The sequence below is a fragment of the Oreochromis aureus genome, linkage group 11, assembly GCF_013358895.1.
Source record: "Oreochromis aureus strain Israel breed Guangdong linkage group 11, ZZ_aureus, whole genome shotgun sequence".
Classification (NCBI taxonomy): Eukaryota; Metazoa; Chordata; class Actinopteri; order Cichliformes; family Cichlidae; genus Oreochromis; species Oreochromis aureus.
In genome coordinates this window covers 2,169,764-2,188,796 of record NC_052952.1, presented here as the reverse complement: position 1 = coordinate 2,188,796, position 19,033 = coordinate 2,169,764, and the positions used below count along the sequence as shown (strand labels likewise).

Below are 19,033 nucleotides of genomic sequence, written 5' to 3'. Positions count from 1 at the left end.
AGCAAGTAGAAAATCAGGCAAAAGTGTTGAGTTAGTGTGTATCTACTGTTATTTCATTTCCTCACAAGAACTAATGTGAATCATTACTGAAGAGTTCAGATCTTGTGCTGGTTATCTGTCTCAGGTGATTACATAAACTGTTTTAATGTGTATCATCTGTGTTCAGTTGACCTTCCCTGTGTGTATTTAGTCTGTGTTCCACCCGTAGCCCTGTGTCTTAGTCACTGGTAGTCACACAACTGGAATGAAGCAATGTTATTCTGTATAAGCTGCTTCTGCTTCACAGATGCTGCTGTGCGTGATGAACATGCGTGCGGTCCTCAAGCATGTAATACCTCTGCACACACCTGTGCTGGTGTGTGTGTGTGTGTCCGTACCGTGATCCCCGACCAGGATGATGTTGACACAGCGGTGCAGTTTCATCTGCTTGAGTCCATCCATGAGCTGGCCGATAATTCTGTCAATCATCCTCAAAGAGCTGTTCAGCTAGAGCACACAGAGTGAGTCATCCTCCAAACAAACATTTGGATGGTCCTTTACTGCGTGCTGTCCACAAACATGCCACAAGAAGTATGTGCAGATGCAGAGTACTTACATCAGTGCTCATGGGCCCCACTTTGTGTCCGTATGTGTCCGGCTGCTCAGAGTGCATGGCGTAAACATAAGGCCTGAAACAGAAAGTGAGTCAAAGTCGACTTCTCGTGGAAGTAAAACCAAGAAATAAATTTTCCAGAGGCTGGTTTGGACTCTTGTGATACAGCTGCCAACATAGTGAATATCTCACATAGAAAAATGTGTTTTACTGCACACCCTTCTTCCTGAGCTGTTTAACAGATAATAATTAGCAAAAAACCCAAACATACACATAAGTGCCAAAGCTTCCATTAAAAAAGCCTCTTGTATGCTGGCAGAGATGAAAGTGTAGACAAAAGACTTCTTGATTATTTTTATTTCTATTTTGAGCTGTAAAATATTATTTAGGTCACTTCAATCTTTTTCAAAAGTCCAATTTTTATTTAAATTACAAACAATTCTTTCCACACTTAGTTTGAGTTTATAGTGCCAGAACATTATAATAACTTTGGCTGAGAATAATGACGTTTGCATAGATGTTTCCTTCTTTAAGGTCACAGGCTTTTTGCTCCTATGGTCAAAATCTGTAACTGTAACTCGTATTACTTCATTTAGGTTGTAACAAAGTGAGGCAAACTGGCAAGGAAAAGAAAAGAAAATGGCAAGAAAAGAGTGAAGTATCCTGTCATCCTTTGAAGGTATCCAGGAAATTTCAAGTTTGGGCAGCAGCTAAACAAACCATGACAACATTTTACCCTGTGAGCTGAAAGCCCAGGTTTCAGACTGCTGGAAAAGCTTTCCACTCTTGGCACTTTATGATGTCACCAAGAGCAGATATCCCTCAGATATAAATCAGAGGATTCCCATGCACAAGTGGCAGCCAATCAGAAGAAAGCTAATTTAAAGGTAGAATCAAAGGAGCTAAAATGGTTTGTTTTGGACATTCAATGAACTGAAGGTCCCGCTGTGGTACGCTGTGGTACGCATCCACTGCATGGAGCTATTCTACTTTACATCAGTGTCACTTTATCTCTGGATTAAAGCGGGAACAAGCAGTTCCAAATGTCAAAGAAAATGAAAATGAAAGTAAGAAGATGTAACACAATCAAACATACAGCTCACCTTTCTCCTTCAGGTAGGTGAAGCCACTGCAGCATAGTCAGTATCCTCCTCTCCAAAGGGATGGCACTGGAACACACACACACACACACACACACACACACACACACACACACACACACACACACACACACAGTCTTCAGTTTTATATCAAATTGAAGACTTTGTTACAATCTCTGCACAGTCTCCAGCTGGCTCGTCACCTGGAGAAGCTCCCTCACCTGCTGAGCACCTGTTTGCTGCAATCGAGCTCATCCCAAGCCATTTATGGTTCAGGTCTGTTACACATGCTAGAAGATGCTGAACTCCATCACTCTGATTAAAATGAAGCTGTGGACGGATGTCTGTGAGGCTTTGTCATGCATATTTGGAATGAGAGTGTCACTCAATCCACTTTTATTTTTATTTAGGGTCCATTCCGATGGTCTGGTGCTACCGGCAGGTGGTCAAAGACTTATTGCCTTCTCTACACTATTGGCAAGACGTCTAATACTTTTGAAGTGGAAGGACGCAGCCCCGCCCACGGTTTCGCATTGTTTTAAGGATGTATTATTTCATCTTAAATTAGAGAAAATTAGGTTCATTTTGAGAGGCTCTGTAAATAAATTTAATAAAGTCTGGAAACCCTTTTTGATATTTTTTGACCAACCATCTACACAGGTTCAGGAATGACCTTTATTTATTTATTTATTTATTTATTTTTAATTATATTTGTTTGCTTATTTTTTCTTCCTTCCTATTCTGTATACCTTGGCTGGTGCTATTTTGCACTGATTGAAAGTTTTTTCCTTTTAAACTTTTGATTACTTGACAGCGAACAGGGGTGTTGTTTGTTGGGGGGGGGGTATTTTATTTTTTCTCCCCTCTTTACTTTTATTTGATGCTTTGTATTTTTGTATTTCATTGTGAAAAATAATAAACTAAACACTAAAAAGAAGCTGTACGTTTTGGCTCATGTTCCTGTGAAAAACTCAGTCTCACTAAGCTGAAACCAGATGGGACGGTGTGCTGTCCTTTACTTTGTTTCTTAGCTCTGTCCTTCTCGCTGTACTCGTTTACTTGCAGTGGGTTCACAGAGCCTCCTCCCAACAATTAATGGTGAGATCTGTCCCTATAATAAGAGCTCTAACATGACCTGTGGTTAATTGTTGATTTCCAAACTCAGATCAACTTTTCCTCTGAAGCGCATTGAATTGTTATCCTGCTTCATACCAGCGTGCAGGGTTATACCATATATGGATTAGTAGAGTATTTGAATACACCTACTCTACCCCACATTATCTAACACAGCACAATTTATGGTGTCAAGAGCAATAATAATATGTTAATATACCACTCCTCATGCATGTACAGTATTGCTGTTTCACATTGTTCACTTTTGCCTTCTCTTCCCTGTAGGTTGTGTTTTTTGCTCGATCTCTATATGCTTTCTCTCTCCCCTCCAAACCGGTCACGGCAGATGGCTGCCTCTGCCTCAGCCTGCCAGAGGTTCCTTCCTGTCAAATGGGAGTTTTTCCTTCCTGCTGTCACCAAGTGCTGCTTATAAGGGACTGTCTAATTGTTTGGGTTCTCTCTTTAATACTGTAGGGTCTTTACATTATAATATAAAGTGTGTTGAGGTGACTAAATATTATAGCCTGTATTTTAGAGAAAGGCAAACTGACTTTTGATGATGTTTTTTTTTAAAAAAAGGTTCCTTAAGTCCCAAAGTGTGTCTCAGCATCTAATGCACCAACCAAGCTGCTGGCTGTTGTACAGTCCACAGCTGTCAGCTATCAGGTCTGAGACGAAGCCCTGATGTACGACACACGGTGGGAGTGGGTATGAGTGTGGGGGAACACTTAACAGCAGGCATTTCTCTCCATGTCTTCCTGTGTTTTTGTCGATGCTAACACTTTTAATTCAGTCCCTCACACCTCCCACTGGGTTTTTAGTGCACTCCCACTCGTTTTGTATTCTTCCCTTTCCTGTGCCCGTGGTTAGTTTGAGGACCTCCCAAAAAGCTGAACCCAACACAGACTTTTAAACAATCCCTGGTCCCTGTTACTATCCCAGGGCCCATAGCGTTACTGCTAAATCATCAAACTATGAAATAGGTTGTATAAAGAAGGCTTTCCCAAACACACAGAAGTCTCATATGGACACTCCTGCCTCTTTCTCACACACCTCTGTCAGTGCCAAGTGCAAGAAAAGTAATGTAAACCAATCTTTGGCCCCCACGGCTCTACAGAGTGGCACGTCTGCGACCCCGCTTCACAGAGGAATCCTGCGCAGTGTAAACAGGCCCATTTGCACAAATTGCTATAAAAACAGCCCACTGCCATCTCTCTGCAGAGATGTACCCCCTGCTCTGTAAAAGCCTGCTTTGCTGATAAATGTGGGCTCCTCTGAGTTGTAGATGTAATGCAACAGCCTGAGGGAGCATGAACAGACACATTCTGCAGTCCTGGACAGCGCTGAGGTCATTTACACACATTAACACTAAGCATGTTTATTTAAACTCTGCAGACTTTCACTGAGCAGGTAAGGACAGCGTGATACAAGCTCAATATTATTTGGTACCCACAGATGCAAACAACACACTAAATGACTTGAACTGTAGAGAATCATTCTTAATGTTCTTAGTTGTTCCTGAACTGAAGCTCAGCTTAACACAAACCTTTTTACAGGGTGAAAAGTTCAAAAATATCAAAATCGTATTTTTGCAAAAGTGAGCGGCCAGCAGTTTTCTCTAATCATAGTAAATGGGCGGGTCCTTTCTACTCAATTTGAGCACCAAGAGCGCTCATTTACACACACTTACCTGAGCCTACACAAAGCATCAGCAAACGGACTGGACGGGGATCAATCCACCGACCTTCACATTTTAGACGACCTGCTCTATGAGCTGAAACACAGCCACCCATAATTATGGCATCTTAAGCTATATAAAGATGTTCCTGTGTGGTTGGTGAAAGCTACAGCTGCATTACAGGCTGGACCTTACAGTGTTACACTTCAATGTGGTTTAAAAACAGACCATCTACATTACTATTGTCTAAAAGGCTGCTGGGATCTTGGTGATTTGAAACCAGGGTGGATGTGTGTGGGTGGGTCTGACTGAGAAGCCAAGGCTAGGAATCATTTTTGACTGAAATAAAACTGAGATTTACTGAGTAAATATTGTTATACTCATCAAGACTTGATCTGACAGACCATCAACTCAAGAAAGAATTTACTAAGGCCACAGATCAGGAGAACTGAGGGAGCCATAGAGTTCTGTTCAGTCGAACTTCTTTTTACACCAGAGGCGTCGCCTCCTACTGGCCATTAGAAAGACTGCAGGTTAAAACATTTTGTTGTAAAGATGGAGGTATTGGCATGTATCGCCCAACAAATTATTTGACCATTATGCTGTACAGGCGGTGGGACACTAGGCGGCTATAGACAGGGATACAGTGCCCATAGGAAATGTCATTGGGAGGTTGGAGAAGAACTCCAGGACATGAAGGAGTGTTTCCAACAGACAAACTCTTCTCCTTTTCCAGAAACTAATCTCCCTTTGTTACATCTCACCAAACATTTACTAAAACTGCCGCATGGCTGCAAACCACAAGAAAAAATAAGATCAGATTATTAAAAACAAAAGAAAAGTGTAACCACGCAGTGCCCGGGACATTTTAAGAAGTGCAATTAATAAGTGTGGACCATCCATCCATCCATCCATTCGCTTCCGCTTATCCTTTCCAGGGTCGCTGGGGCGCTGGAGCCTATCCCAGCTGTCATAGGGGCGAAAGGCGGGGTACACCCTGGACAGGTCGCCAGTCTGTCGCAAACACACAGACAGACTACCATTCACACTCACATTCACTCGCACATTCACACCTAGTGACAATTTGGATTATCCAATTAACCTATCCCCTCAAGCTGCATGTCTTTGGACGGGAGGAAGCCGGAGTACCGGAGGAACCCACGCAAACACGGGAGAACATGCAAACTCCACACAGAAAGACCCCGGCCTGATGGTGGAATTGAACTCAGGACCTTCTTGCTGTGCGGCAACAGTGCTAACCACCACCATGAGGGTACTGCGGGAACTTTTCAAAGAGCAGGAGGTTCCTGAGCCAGTGAATTTCTTCATCACTCATTGGAGTAAAGACATCTGGTTACCACAGTAAAATCAAACAGAAAAAGATAACATATAATATAATTTGGTTTAAAAAAGACCCATTATCAAAATGAAACACATATTAGAATCTCCATTTCCTTTGCATAAGGTTGATGAGTTTTGTCCCGTCTAAAGGCAACAATACAAGATTTTACAGTTTAAATGATGGAACTGGAAAATCAGCCTTTAAATGGATTATCTCTGACCTATCAGAGCTGTACGGACAGTTTTTTACAACAGACTTACCACCAGACACAAAGTTACAAGTCAGTGATACAGAGATTTAGTGTTTGTGGGAGCCGAAGATACTTTAGCAGCTTAGATATTAGAAAATCAGCAATGTAGTACCTCTCTAGATATCCATCACCTTGACCTTGAGCACAGAGTGAGTGAAGAACCGTGAGCTGACCATTGTGTGCACATGTGTTTCACTCAAATTTGACCAATACTGTAGGAGGATTAGCGATTCTTGTAAAACCGAAGAAGTGCCTGTAAAATGCTAAATATGAAGCTGGCCTTGGTCACAGTTTGAGTGAAGACAACCAAGGTGATCACTGAAGCTAAGTTAGACTAAATTCTGATCAATACTGTAGGAAGAGCTGCATTTCTCGTGAGCTATGGAGACACAGACATTCATATCAAACACACATCAAGTATTAAAAATAATTAGCAAAATTGCTAAACCGAAGTCAGCTGGTAACTTTTCACATGGATCAACAAACAGAGACCGAATATTTTCCAAAGGAAGTCCTGACATTCCACCCACGGCTTTTATCAACCAATAATTTCATGGTGATGTTACAGTGTCTGTGTGTGTGTGTTTGTCTGTGTGTGTGTCTGTGTGTGTGTGTGTGTGTGTGTGTGTGTGTGTGTCTGTGTGTGTGTGTGTGTGTGTGTCTGTGTGTGTGTGTTGTGTGTGTGTGTGTGTGTGTGTGTGTGTGTGTGTGTGTGTGTGTGTGTGTGTGTGTGTGTGTGTGTGTGTGTGTGTGTGTGTGTGTGTGTGTGTGTGTGTGTGTGTGTGTGTGTGTGTCTGTGTGTGTGTGTGTGTGTGTGTGTGTGTGTGTGTGTGTGTGTGTGTGTGTGTGTGTGTGTGTGTGTGTGTGTGTGTGTGTGTGTCTGTGTGTGTGTCTGTGTGTGTGTGTGTGTGTGTGTGTGTGTGTGTGTGTGTGTGTGTGTGTGTGTGTGTGTGTGTGTGTGTGTGTGTGTGTGTGTGTGTGTGTGTGTGTGTGTGTGTGTGTGTGTGTGTGTGTGTGTGTGTGTGTGTGTGTGTGTGTGTGTGTGTGTGTGTGTGTGTGTGTGTGTGTGTGTCTGTGTGTGTGTGTGTGTGTGTGTGTCTGTGTGTGTGTGTGTGTGTGTGTGTCTGTGTGTGTGTGTGTGTGTGTGTGTGTGTGTCTGTGTGTGTGTGTGTGTGTGTGTGTGTGTGTGTGTGTGTGTGTGTCTGTGTGTGTGTGTGTGTGTGTGTGTCTGTGTGTGTGTGTGTGTGTGTGTGTGTGTGTGTGTGTGTGTGTGTGTGTGTGTCTGTGTGTGTGTGTTTGTCTGTGTGTCTGTGTGTGTGTGTGTGTGTGTGTGTGTGTGTGTGTGTGTGTTTGTCTGTGTGTCTGTGTGTGTGTGTGTGTGTCTGTGTTTGTCTGTGTGTGTGTGTGTGTGTGTGTGTCTGTGTGTGTGGGTGTGTGTGTGTGTGTGTCTGTGTGTGTGTGTGTGTGTGTGTCTGTGTTTGTCTGTGTGTGTTTGTCTGTGTGTGTGTGTCTGTGTGTGTGGGTGTGTGTGTGTCTGTGTCTGTGTGTGTGTGTGTGTGTGTTTGTCTGTGTCTGTGTGTGTGGGTGTGTGTGTGTCTGTGTGTGTGTGGGTGTGTGTGTGTGTGTGTGTCTGTGTTTGTCTGTGTGTGTGTGTCTGTGTGTCTGTCTGTGTGTGTGCAGACTTACACAGGCCAGAAGAAGGTAGCAGCCTTCACTCCTTGTCTGAGTGCTGTGATCCAGATCTAAACAAACAAAGGTCTCAGTATTTTATCAGGCCAACATGGATTATTAGGATACTGCTGTAACACAAACAGTAACATGAGTGTGAGGAAACCAAGCTCATGGTGTACAATAAACTGCAGCACTGAAGGCGATCCCAGTGTGTGTGAAGACACCAGCTTCTATTAGTCCACCTGACACTAACGCCTGTACAACAGATTGCTGACGCTCATCAATTATTTTTAAATATGCTAACAGTCTAGTGTTAGGAATGCTCCTTATCAACACTGTGTTTTAAATCCTAGCTCATGTTTGAGTAAATCTACTACTGCAGTGATTCCAGTCACTCCAGCCTCTGCTCTGATTGATTTCCTTCCACTTCTGTTGTAGTCGACTCTAAAAGAAAAGCTCTTGCTGTTTCCTGGCAGTACTTACTGGCTGTCCTCCCCACCAGCGGTGATTGAGCTTCTCTCGGCCTCTCAGGGTGAAGGTTGCATCAAACCCTGGGTCATACATGGTGTTTCCAACGATGCCATGAGACTCTGGGTAAAGCCCCTTGGACAGAATCAAACCATTATGTTTTGGTCAGTAATGTTTGTTGTCTCACGGTAAATAAGAGGAAGCCTCAAAATCCTGCCTTATCCAAACCTCAGGCTTTGTCTCAAATTTCAGCAGTGATGTTGTTCCAAAGGCATCGCACAGAGCACAAAAAACATTGCATTTGAACCCAAAGACCTCTCCAAAAACAACTCATCTACAGGCTGGCCTGTAAATTTAACGTCTATAGCAACACATAGTCACTTACATATTTATGTAAAGATCAGGACACAATTATTACCCCCCTTTGAAATGTAAAATCTGTCTGAAAATGCATTTTTAACGGAGCAAGGATAACAAAAAAAAAGAAATTAGTTTAGACCTAAGAAAAGAATTGTTGATGTTCACAAATCAGGAGATGGATGTACAAAGTTAGCACAGCGTTTCCAAGTGTCACAACCTGGAGTGAGGACTATCATTGAGAAAGACGGTACAGAAGAAGCCTGACAGAGGTGGGAGGTGAAACATTTCAAAGGCTGAGAGATGTGTCTAAAGACCCCGGAGCAACTGGCAATAAACTAATGAATGAGTTAGCCATGTGAGGAAGTGCAGTCTCAAAGAAGACTATCCTCAAAGAAGACTGCAAGGCTGCAGACCAAGAAAAACCTAAGCCAGACTGAAGTATGCCAAGAACAACCTGGAAAAAGATTATGCCTGCTGGAAGTGCATTCTTTGGTCAGATGAGACAAAACTAGAGGACTTAGGTCAAAGAGATGCTGCCCAAGTTTAAAGAAAGAAGGGAGAGACATGCAAGCCAAAGAAACCGTCTCCACAGTGAAACACGGTGGTGGGAGTATCATGCTTCAGTGTGTCTGGAACTGGTAATCTGGTCAAGGTGGAAGGAGCCAAGATGAAAGAAGGATTTGTGAAGACTTTACACAAAATGTCAAGCAGCCAGTGACAAAACTGGATCTGGGTCTTTATATTGTTTTCCAACACGACAGGGACTTGAAACATACGTCGCTCCTGGTAACAAAGTAGCTCCCTAAGACCAAAGTGAATGTTGCTGATTGGACTGCACAAGTAAAATAATGTAAGCATGCAAAATAAAAGTAGGACGTTTGGATAAAGCACTTAGGGAATACATTAAAAAAATGACATATTCATAGACTGCAGCCGGATCCATGAGAACATCACCAAAGAGCTTTATGCATTTGTCACAATTACATTATTAATAATAAATAAACACAAATAATTTGTCAAAAAGTTGAGTTTATTTCTGCTACTACAGTCTTGTGGCACTTCTTACTTTGCTGAAATGAACATGTAATCTTTGTGGAACAGACACATTTTTATTACAACAACCCAGTGACGGTGACAGGAGCACAGAAACACGAGTGTGCCGTGACTTACTGTAGCCAGCGAGTAGAGGTTGGGGAAGGTTTTCGTGGGGTAAACAGGTCTCATGTACGGTGCATGGGTTCCACACGTTCCTCAAAAGGACACAGCAAAACAATTTCTTAGACTACGGCAGAAGCACAGCCTGCCAGAGCTCATGGCTTCATTAGTGTCACGTTCAGTTCCTAACAGGAAACTGTTCACTCCTCATTTCAGAACCAAAAGCTCATTTTTTACAGGACTTACTGAGCTTCTCAATGTGGGGGATGACAGTGTTCCCTCTCTTCACATACGAAGCTCTAAATCCATCCACGGACAGGATGATGAGCGGCGGACGCACAAACCTGCATGTGCATGGGAGAATTTTTTTAAATGCATGAACTCAGACGTGGTCAACCAAGTTCAACCCTGCTACCCTCCTGTTTCTTTACTGCTAAGATTTCAACATACCCAGCAGGACATTCAGGAGCCTTGATCTCCTCACAGTCATCCTGCAGCCACGAGGTGTCTCCTGAGGGAACGTGATGAGAGACTTAACATGAGCTTTTGTTATGCTTGTATGGAAAAGTGGGAACCAGTGGTTGGTTGTCATATTTTCTCACAAACTGTATGCTTCCTAGTTGTACTTCTACTTGAGTATTTCCACTGTATACTATTTTTTTCTCCTCCAGTACATCTAAGGACATTGAGAATCTTAAATAGATTTATTTATCAGCTGACCTCTGAAAGGAAAAACAGATTCAGGTCTTAAATATAATACCAATGTACAAAGTACCAATCACAAGTCCTTCTCTAACAAAGTCCTTTTGATCCTAAATAAATTTAGCTTATAATACTGGACCTAGAATTTTAAATGCTGTATTATTATTTTCACTTTTTAAAATTTCATGCGCTTTTATGGATCATTAAATTTAAACAGGCTGAACCACAGAAACAAACACAAATAAATTAGTTACCAAATATTACACCCAGTAACTACCAGGTAAAACTGTTAACAGTGAACTGAAGGTAAAGGAACTCGCTGATATGTTGGTGTCCTTGATTATGTTCTGTTGTGGTCATGGACAGCTGGGGAAAAGATGGCAGAGCAAGCATTTAATAAGTGTTATAGTACGAAACTAACTTATCTTAAAATTCCATCAGTATCATAGCACAGTTTGCCATTCTGAGTCATTTTGACCAAGCATTTTGATTTTCTTGTGTTGTTTTATGTTTTAGCTTCATCAGTAGTCGTAAGTTTAGTCTGTTTTGTGTTATATGTATTCTCTGTTTAGAATCAGAATCAGAATCAGAAAGGGTTTTATTGCCAAATGTTGAGCAGGTTTACAACATTAGGAAATTGCTACGGTACTTAGTGCAAACATACTGTCATATAACGCTTAAATTGACATAAAAATAAGAATTAAAGAATTAAAAGTGCTAAGTAGTAGGCGAGAGGTTCTGGTGCGAATGGACCGGAGCCTCCTGCCTGAGAGGAGCAGGTCAAACAGACTGTGTCCAGGGTGAGAAGGGTCAGCTGTGATCCGAGCTGCACGCCCCAGTGTCCTGGAGGTGTACAGGTCCTGCAGAGATGGGAGTCTGCAGCCAATCACCTTCTCAGCAGAGCGCACAACACGCTGCAGTCTCAGTTTGTCCCTGATAGTGGCTCCAGCGTACCACACGGTGATGGAGGAGGTGAGGATGGACTCGATGATTGCAGTGTAGAATTGCATCATCGTCCATGTTGGCAGGTTGAATTTATTCAGCTGCCTCAGGAAGTACATCCTCTGCTGGGCTTTCTTTGTGACGGAGGTGATGGTGGGCTCCCACTTCAGGTCCTGGGTGATGGTGGTACCCAGAAAGCGGAATGAGTCCACAGAGGTGATGAGGGTGTCAGTCAGGATGATCGGGGGGAGTGGGGCTGTGTGCTTCCTTTAGTCCACAATAATCTCCACTGTCTTCTGGGCATTCAGCACCAGGTTGTTGTGGCTGCACCAGGACACCAGACGTTCAACCTCCTTCCTGTAGGCAGACTCATCCCCATCCGAGATGAGTCCAATAACAGTGGTGTCATCTGCAAACTTGATTAGCTTGACAGACTGGTGGGTGGAGGTGCAGCAGTTGGTGTACAGGGAGAAGAGCAGAGGAGAAAGAACACAGCCCTGAGGGGAGCCGGTGCTGATGGTCCGGGAGTCCGAGACATTCTTTCCCAGCCTCACATGCTGCTTCCTGTCCGTCAGGAAGTCAGTGATCCACCGGCAGATGGGATCAGGCACATTCATCTGAGAAAGCTTGCCTTGGAGATGGTCTGGAAGGATGGTGTTAAAGGCAGAGCTGAAGTCCACAAACAGGATCCTGGCGTAGGTTCCTGGGGAGTCCAGATGCTGCAGGATGAAGTGTAGAGCCATGTTGATTTAGTTTCTTGTCCATTAGGTTTCCCTTGTATCTCTGTCCACTGTGTCCCTCTCTGTGTGTTTGTGTTTATGTGTGTGTGTGTGTTCATGTTTATCCAGCCCATCATGTCTCTCACCCTGTCAGTTGCTCCCTCTCTCTCTCTCTCTGTGTCTCATCTCCCTTAACTATTTCAGCGTCCCCCCTCGTTGTCTCCTCCTGTTATCTCCCTGGTCCATCTCGTTTCCCTGAGCGTGTGTCTTTCCTCCTGGCTCCTGTGTCATGTTGTGTGAATTAGTCTGTGTCTTAGTACTTCCTGTTTTACTTTGATAGTTTCCTGTCTGGTTCAGTTTTGCAGGTTTCCCCTGTCTTTGCATAATGACTGAAACCAGCCCACTGAGCAATGTGTTGCCAACTTCAGCCAGACTTTGTTGCACCTATGGATTTTCAACGAAGAGGATGTACATCCTGGAGTTTGGTTTGAGACCCATTAGCGAAAAGGAAAGACTCTTTTTTACATCTTTCACCATCTTACAATGCTGTGATTGCAGCCACAAACTCTGGCGATTTTTTTCTTTGTATTTTTGGAGACTTGGTTGGGAATTTATAATTATGATTAAGGAACGACTTTTTGGAGATTTACTTTCCTGATGATTGAGAATGCATCAAGATATATTTATCGCTTTTCTTAGCTCTTTTTTTCTAAAAGCAAGCGACAAATCTGGCATTTTTCTGGTGCTGCCGATGGGCACGCTCTTACTCTCAACAAGCAGCGGTGCGTGGGCACCTCGCCAGGTGCCAAAGCGCTCACAGGCGGAGGATAGTCCTCCCCCAGCTGCTATCAGGGTAGGAGACGTTCACACCTATGCGTCCAAACGGCAAATGAATCGCGCATGAGCGAAGCCGCTGCTGCCGCACTGACTGTAACGCAGTCAGATATTCTTTTACTCTTATGCTGTTTTGTGGATCACAAGGTTTAAAACTACTAATTAACACACACACACATACACACACACACACACACACACACAGTAACTCCACCAGAGTGCCAATTTCGGGTCACTTTTGCCGGTCCAAAGGAGTAAGGTTGGAATTGTGACATTAAAAAACAATAATTGCTAAAAGAAATTTAATTTGTAGTTCTAAATAAATTCTAACTGCATTTAGGACATTTTTTACCCACTTTATGTCTCTTCCACGATATTATTTCTCTCTCCAACAACGTAGGTTACAATTACATTAGCGTGACCAATTATGCAAATTAGGCGGTGACGTCATTTAGCGACTTCTAGTGACTTTTAGGACAACCAATAGCAATTTTCCTTAATGAGGAGTTGGCAACGCTGCTCATTAGTTGGATCACGTTCAGCTGTGTTCCCTCCTGTGGTTTGTTCCCGTGTTTGCCCTTCTGTGTCTCCCTTGGTCCTGCGTCGCGATCTCCCTCATGGCCGTGTGTTTCTCCGTGTGTTTAGTTTAGTTTTGTATGTCTGCAATAAAGCTGTGTCTGCGAGTCTGCGTTTGGGTCCATCCTGCCTGCTTCACACAGTTAATGTGGTTTTGACAGTTAAATCGGCATAACTGACTGTTCATACCTCGAAGCACACATTTTTACTCGTGCTTTCAGCGTTAATCTCATTAAAATGAGGTTGACGCCATAACAGCATTAATGCGGCAAATCTCTGTTAGCGCGTTAGCGCGGATTGCCTTCTGGGTGGGGCTGGACGGCACTAACGAGCTAACCATGCTAACGAGCTAACCGCGCTAACGCGTTGATGCTGTGCAGCCCCACACACGGCGCGATCCGCGCTAACTTGCTAACGGAGATTTGACGCATTAATGCGGTTATGGTGTTAACGTAATTTTAACGAAATTAACGTTGACAGCACTCATTTTTACATTTTTCTGTGTATGAAGACATACAAAAAAGCTCTTTCTAAAATCATATAGTTTGTCCTTGGCATTGGGTTGGGTGCTAAGTTATCAACTAATGATAACATGCTTGGTTGAAAACTGCATTAATAAATGAAAGACATACCATAGACAGTAACAAACGTGGACATGTGGTTATATAGAAGTCTACAGGAAGTCTATGGCTTTCTTTACAGTTTAGCCAGTAAGTGAGCAGCTTCAGTTTGACTGCACCTTGTTTTTGGGTTTTTTTAATTGTTTTTTTAAAACCAAGATGGTGTCGGCAAATGTTTAGCTCAAGCTTCAGACTGGGACTACAGAAACGAGTGGATGATAGTAACTCCTAGAAACAGACTGACTTTAAAGTAAAAGTTGTGCCTTTTGAAATGTGTTCACAGCAGTGCTGAGATGTAGCGTTGAAGGCTAACACTCCCTGTTTCTGATTTGCATTGCACTTCATCAATTCAGGTTTTGCTTGACTAACTACAGCTCAGCTCATAGTTAGCAAGTGTCTTAGCCATCTGCGAGTGACCAAAGCAATCACAAAGAAGTTTTTGGTGTAACTGATTTCACCTGGTGACAGCTAGCAACCTCCAGGAATCCCTTATCAAACAGTCAGAGAATACTCATTTTTCAGATGGTTGTCGACTGGTTATTTCATACAACAATTAATCATGTATACGTGGAGGTATTAACATTCTGCACGCTGCTTACCTTCAATGGACTGTTCAAAGTATTATCTATTGTAGACTCTCGGCTCTCACTGTGTGTGTATGAGTGAGAGCCTGATACATACACAGCTGGGTAACCACTGCAATCCAACATCTTATTCTACCCAAATCAGCAGGAAAGGAATACACAGAAACATTCCACATGTCTGTCCTCAGTGACTGTTGGAGCGAACGGTGCATAAAATCAGCTAAATGCTTAACTGAGCAGTGAGGTACTGGTGCCTAATGGAATTATTTGCATAATAATAATGCTAATAAATAACTATGAGTCGCTGTATCTCCATCGGCCGACGGTTGAGATCTGGTGAGTGACCAATACCCTGCAGCTACAGTGTGTTTTTTGTGTGTTGAGCACTTACAGTTTCGGGATGCAGCTTTAGTTGACTTACAAAGTTAGCGCTCCAACTTTGTCACTTCTGGCATCCATTAAGCTAAATATATGCTTCAGAATCTGAGGCCACAGACCAGCGGGTGACATCACAGTGGCTACTTTCATCTTTTATACAGTACTCATGAGTCATTCCTCATTTCTTAAAATTTGCTTTACAAAAGACAGACTTTCTTGTTTGTTGAATCACTCAACACTGATTATGACTCATTCAAATATAAAAAAGCACCAAACTCAAGGGATGAAGCACTGTTGTGTCTACTCAGACAACTTGGCAAAGAACCAGTTTTAAATCGTATCTTGTTGTTAGCGGTTAGTTGGATATGTATTTATTCCCATTTCTTTAGTTGAATCTATGATAACACAGTCAGGCATAAAATCGTACTTTTGCACCAACAAGGTCAAAACGTGGCATATCTCAGCACGGTCTGCGACTGACACAGTGGCAGATGAAAAGTTTCTGAACATCATGTCCTTAAGAAACAGAATCAAACCCAACAAAGACCTGACACAGGATCTGAAAAATGCATGTGGCCCCAGTTAAAATGCCCCAGTATGGATTTTAAAGCCAGTAATTCTGACCATAAATGACCTGCTTTTTTTGGCCAACACCAATAGAAAAACAAATGATGTTAATAATTTGAAATGTAGTATTTTTTAAACTCCAGTCTTTAAAAAGCTTTCCAGATCCCCAATACTGATACTATGTTCATATTTTCTTACACATGTAACACATACACATGCACTTATGTAATAAAGTGAGACCCAGACATCGTCCTCATTACAAAGCAGGGTTGGAATAATTAATAATGGGAAATTCTCTGAACATTTAAAGACAGGAGGTCAGGTGGAGTTGCAAACCTTTGCACAGCTTCTTGTAGTTGGTACAACAGTCTCCTCTGGCCAGACAGTCATCAGAGCAGTGGCAGGCACGCTGTTCATTCCGAGTCTCCCCGCACCGATCCTTACTGCATTCATAACCGCCCTCTGTATACAAGAAGAACATAACAACAATTATGTTCACACATGAATCAATGAGGTTTAAAATTCCAAAACTTTCTATGTGCACAGCTAAGCTGAAAGGTTAGTGCTGAAACCACAGAGGTGAAAAATGAAAGCTGAGACATTAATGTGACAGCGGTTTGGCTGCAGACTGAGTGGGAAGCAGCATGCGAGCAACAATGGTGATGCGGTCTGTGTTTGAACATTCCTCAAGCTGAAAAACATCCAAAGAAGGATTTGACAGAGTCAGGAAAAAGACGCAGGCGCGACCAGAAAAACAAGTAAATTATCGCTTTCAGGCACTGGGAGGTTACTGGTGGTGAGGCGGTGGTGAGCCAAAGACCACCAGGCTGAAGGAGTGGACATAAAATCAGACCACCAGCAGCAGAGGGAAAATGTTGACAGAGAGGGAGAGAGGCAGAGGGGGGAGTGCCAACAAACAGCTCAATCAAAAAGTAAGAAACCTGCTCAGAATTTTGTCGTTAAGCCTATGACTCATTCCCAGCTCAGACAACGGAGCTGCACAGAGCCACAGTCAGCCTTACAAAAATATATCAGTCGTAAGCTTGATTATAGCAGGCGGTATCCACATAATAACAATTCAAACTCATTACTGTTCAAGAAATATCTGTAGGTTAGATCCAACTTAGATAAACCGTCACTGTTGGGAATAACATAAAGTAAGATGCCAGAATAATCAGGATCTGGCTAACTTTGTGTGTAATTCCAGAGATTAAAATCAGCTAAATGTACTTTATCAGATACATCTTTGTGTAGACTTTAGTAGCTGGCTGAGGTGGAGCTGGAACATGACATGTATAGCATGTATGTGTCTGATGGGGGGCTGTCCTGTATTTTGATTTGATTTAAACAGATCGTTTCATGTGATTCACATTTCAAACTGGTCCTTTTCTATCAGACACTGGGTCTCGGTGCACAGTCCATACACTGTCTGCAATAAGATGCTTTAGCACCTGCCCCTTTAAGCCAGTTGTCCTCTGACTGGCTGCCTCTCACAAACAAAAGGTTTAAATGGTACAGGGATGGGATTGTAAACCAGCTGCCCGCCTGAGGTGACCATATCAGAGAAATGTAGGGTGGCTGTAGGTCAGGTGGTGGAGCAGGTCACCTACTAACCAGATGATTAGTGGTTCGATCCCAGTCTGCTCCAGTCAGTATGCCAAGTACCCTTGGACAAGATACTAACCTGCGTGTGTGCGTGTGTCAATGCTAGATAGCATACACTTAGAAACAGTGTACAAAAAAGTGTTTGTCAGTGCTTCGAGTGCTCACATAGAGTAGAAAAGTGCTGCATAAGAACAAGTCCATTTACCAAATCCCCTCTTAATGATGTCAACCAGACGCGTAAACCTGAGTTTTCATCTAAAACCCGAGCAGTTATTTCACAGGAGGCAGAGCAGGTCGTCTTCTAAGGAAGATGAATTCAACTCACGAAGGTTGGTAGTTTGATCCCTGGCTACTCCATTCTGCATGCCCAATATCTATGGGCGAGATAGTATCCCCAGTATGAGTGTGTGTGTGAACGTTAGATAGAAAGTGCTTACATAGCAGAAGCACAGAAAAAAGTGCCATGTGTATAAATGGATGATTGGGGCAAGTTGTACAAGTGCTTTGAGTAGAAAGGTGCTATATAAGAACCAGTCCATTTACAGGGACGGCCTCATTATAAAGTCTCTCCATTTAATACGAGCATCCACTACTGTTACAGAATACTATAATGGACTGCATGCTGCAACGCTACAGCATCAGTGTTGCAGCACATATTATAGCTGTATTATTGTAGGGTCTACCTTACAATATAAAGTGCCTTGAGGCGACTGTTGTTGTGATTTGGCGCTGTCTAAATAAAGTTGAATTGAATCTATCCTATTAAATGTCATGGAGGCGAGAGGCAGGGTACACCTGGACTCAAACCTAGCACCTTTTTGCTGTGAGGCAACAGTTCAAACCACATAATCTAGCCCTATACATAATTTGTGATTAATCACAGTTTGCAGAAAACTGCAAATGAGAGAAACATACAGCATCTATTTTTGAAATGAGGGGAACAAACAAAGCTAGGTTTGCTTTTTGTCTCTGTATTGTCACATAGATGATGAATGTGTGTGGTGTCATGTTCATATGTTTAGGTAAAAGTCTAAAATTAGGTTTGAGCCAAATGTGAAAGGAGTTCAGACGCATGCAGGTCAGCTGCATTACTCTGAAACTGACAGAAGTGCAGCCGGTCAGTCCAAACTGCAACGCGAGCACAGGCTGACCTGTCTACATGAAACGTCGAGTCTCAAAAACACAAGAAGGACATCGTGTTACATGTTGGAACAAAATTCTCGACCACCTGATGGATGTTAAAAGCAGGTCTCCGAGGATTTCCTCCAGCTTAATGAGTGACTGTTTGATTTGGCCTCTCCACCCTGACCTGCAGGGGTAGGTGCAAGCTCAAGGGAAAGACAACCCGGCGAATATCTCTCAGCTGAACAGCGATGCTTTAATGTTTTTTAGCCCTTCGTTGCCAAGATTTGGAGGAATTACCTCACATATTAGTTTTTTATTACAAGAAAACACAAATTAGGACCAACACATTGTTAGTGGTGTCTAAAGTCGAGTTTCATAAGCATACCTGTGCGTAGGCAGAGCTGGTCAAAGTCTGAGCAGCAGCCATTGTAGGTTTTACACAGGTTGTCGCAGCGACAGTTTGGCGGCTCCAACTCAACCAGCTCGAAACACCTGTTTCTGCAGGAGCCAGAGGTCGGCACGTAGTGAGACGCAGAGCGAGCTGGGGATGGAAGAAACAGAGGTTCTAATGGGTCTTTAAAAAATGGTTCAAAACTACACAAAAGAGCACACCAATACTGCTGAGCTGTGCAGCGATGTAGATGCAGTGACC

At 42.9% G+C, this 19,033-nt stretch overlaps 1 protein-coding gene across 2 annotated transcripts in view; it reads right to left on the bottom strand.

The window, feature by feature from the left end:
* enpp2 (ectonucleotide pyrophosphatase/phosphodiesterase 2) overlaps positions 1–19,033 on the bottom strand; it is a 48,371-nt gene that overhangs the window by 23,397 nt on the left and 5,941 nt on the right. For both annotated transcript variants that reach the window (XM_039618974.1, XM_039618975.1), the window contains exons 3-12: positions 18,767–18,922; positions 15,988–16,113; positions 10,180–10,240; positions 9,976–10,073; positions 9,745–9,824; positions 8,230–8,349; positions 7,762–7,817; positions 1,696–1,761; positions 596–668; positions 378–486 (exon numbers count right to left, since the gene is read on the bottom strand). In XM_039618974.1, the coding sequence (XP_039474908.1) occupies positions 378–486; positions 596–668; positions 1,696–1,761; positions 7,762–7,817; positions 8,230–8,349; positions 9,745–9,824; positions 9,976–10,073; positions 10,180–10,240; positions 15,988–16,113; positions 18,767–18,922 (945 nt within the window). The remainder of the gene's footprint in view (positions 1–377; positions 487–595; positions 669–1,695; positions 1,762–7,761; positions 7,818–8,229; positions 8,350–9,744; positions 9,825–9,975; positions 10,074–10,179; positions 10,241–15,987; positions 16,114–18,766; positions 18,923–19,033) is intronic.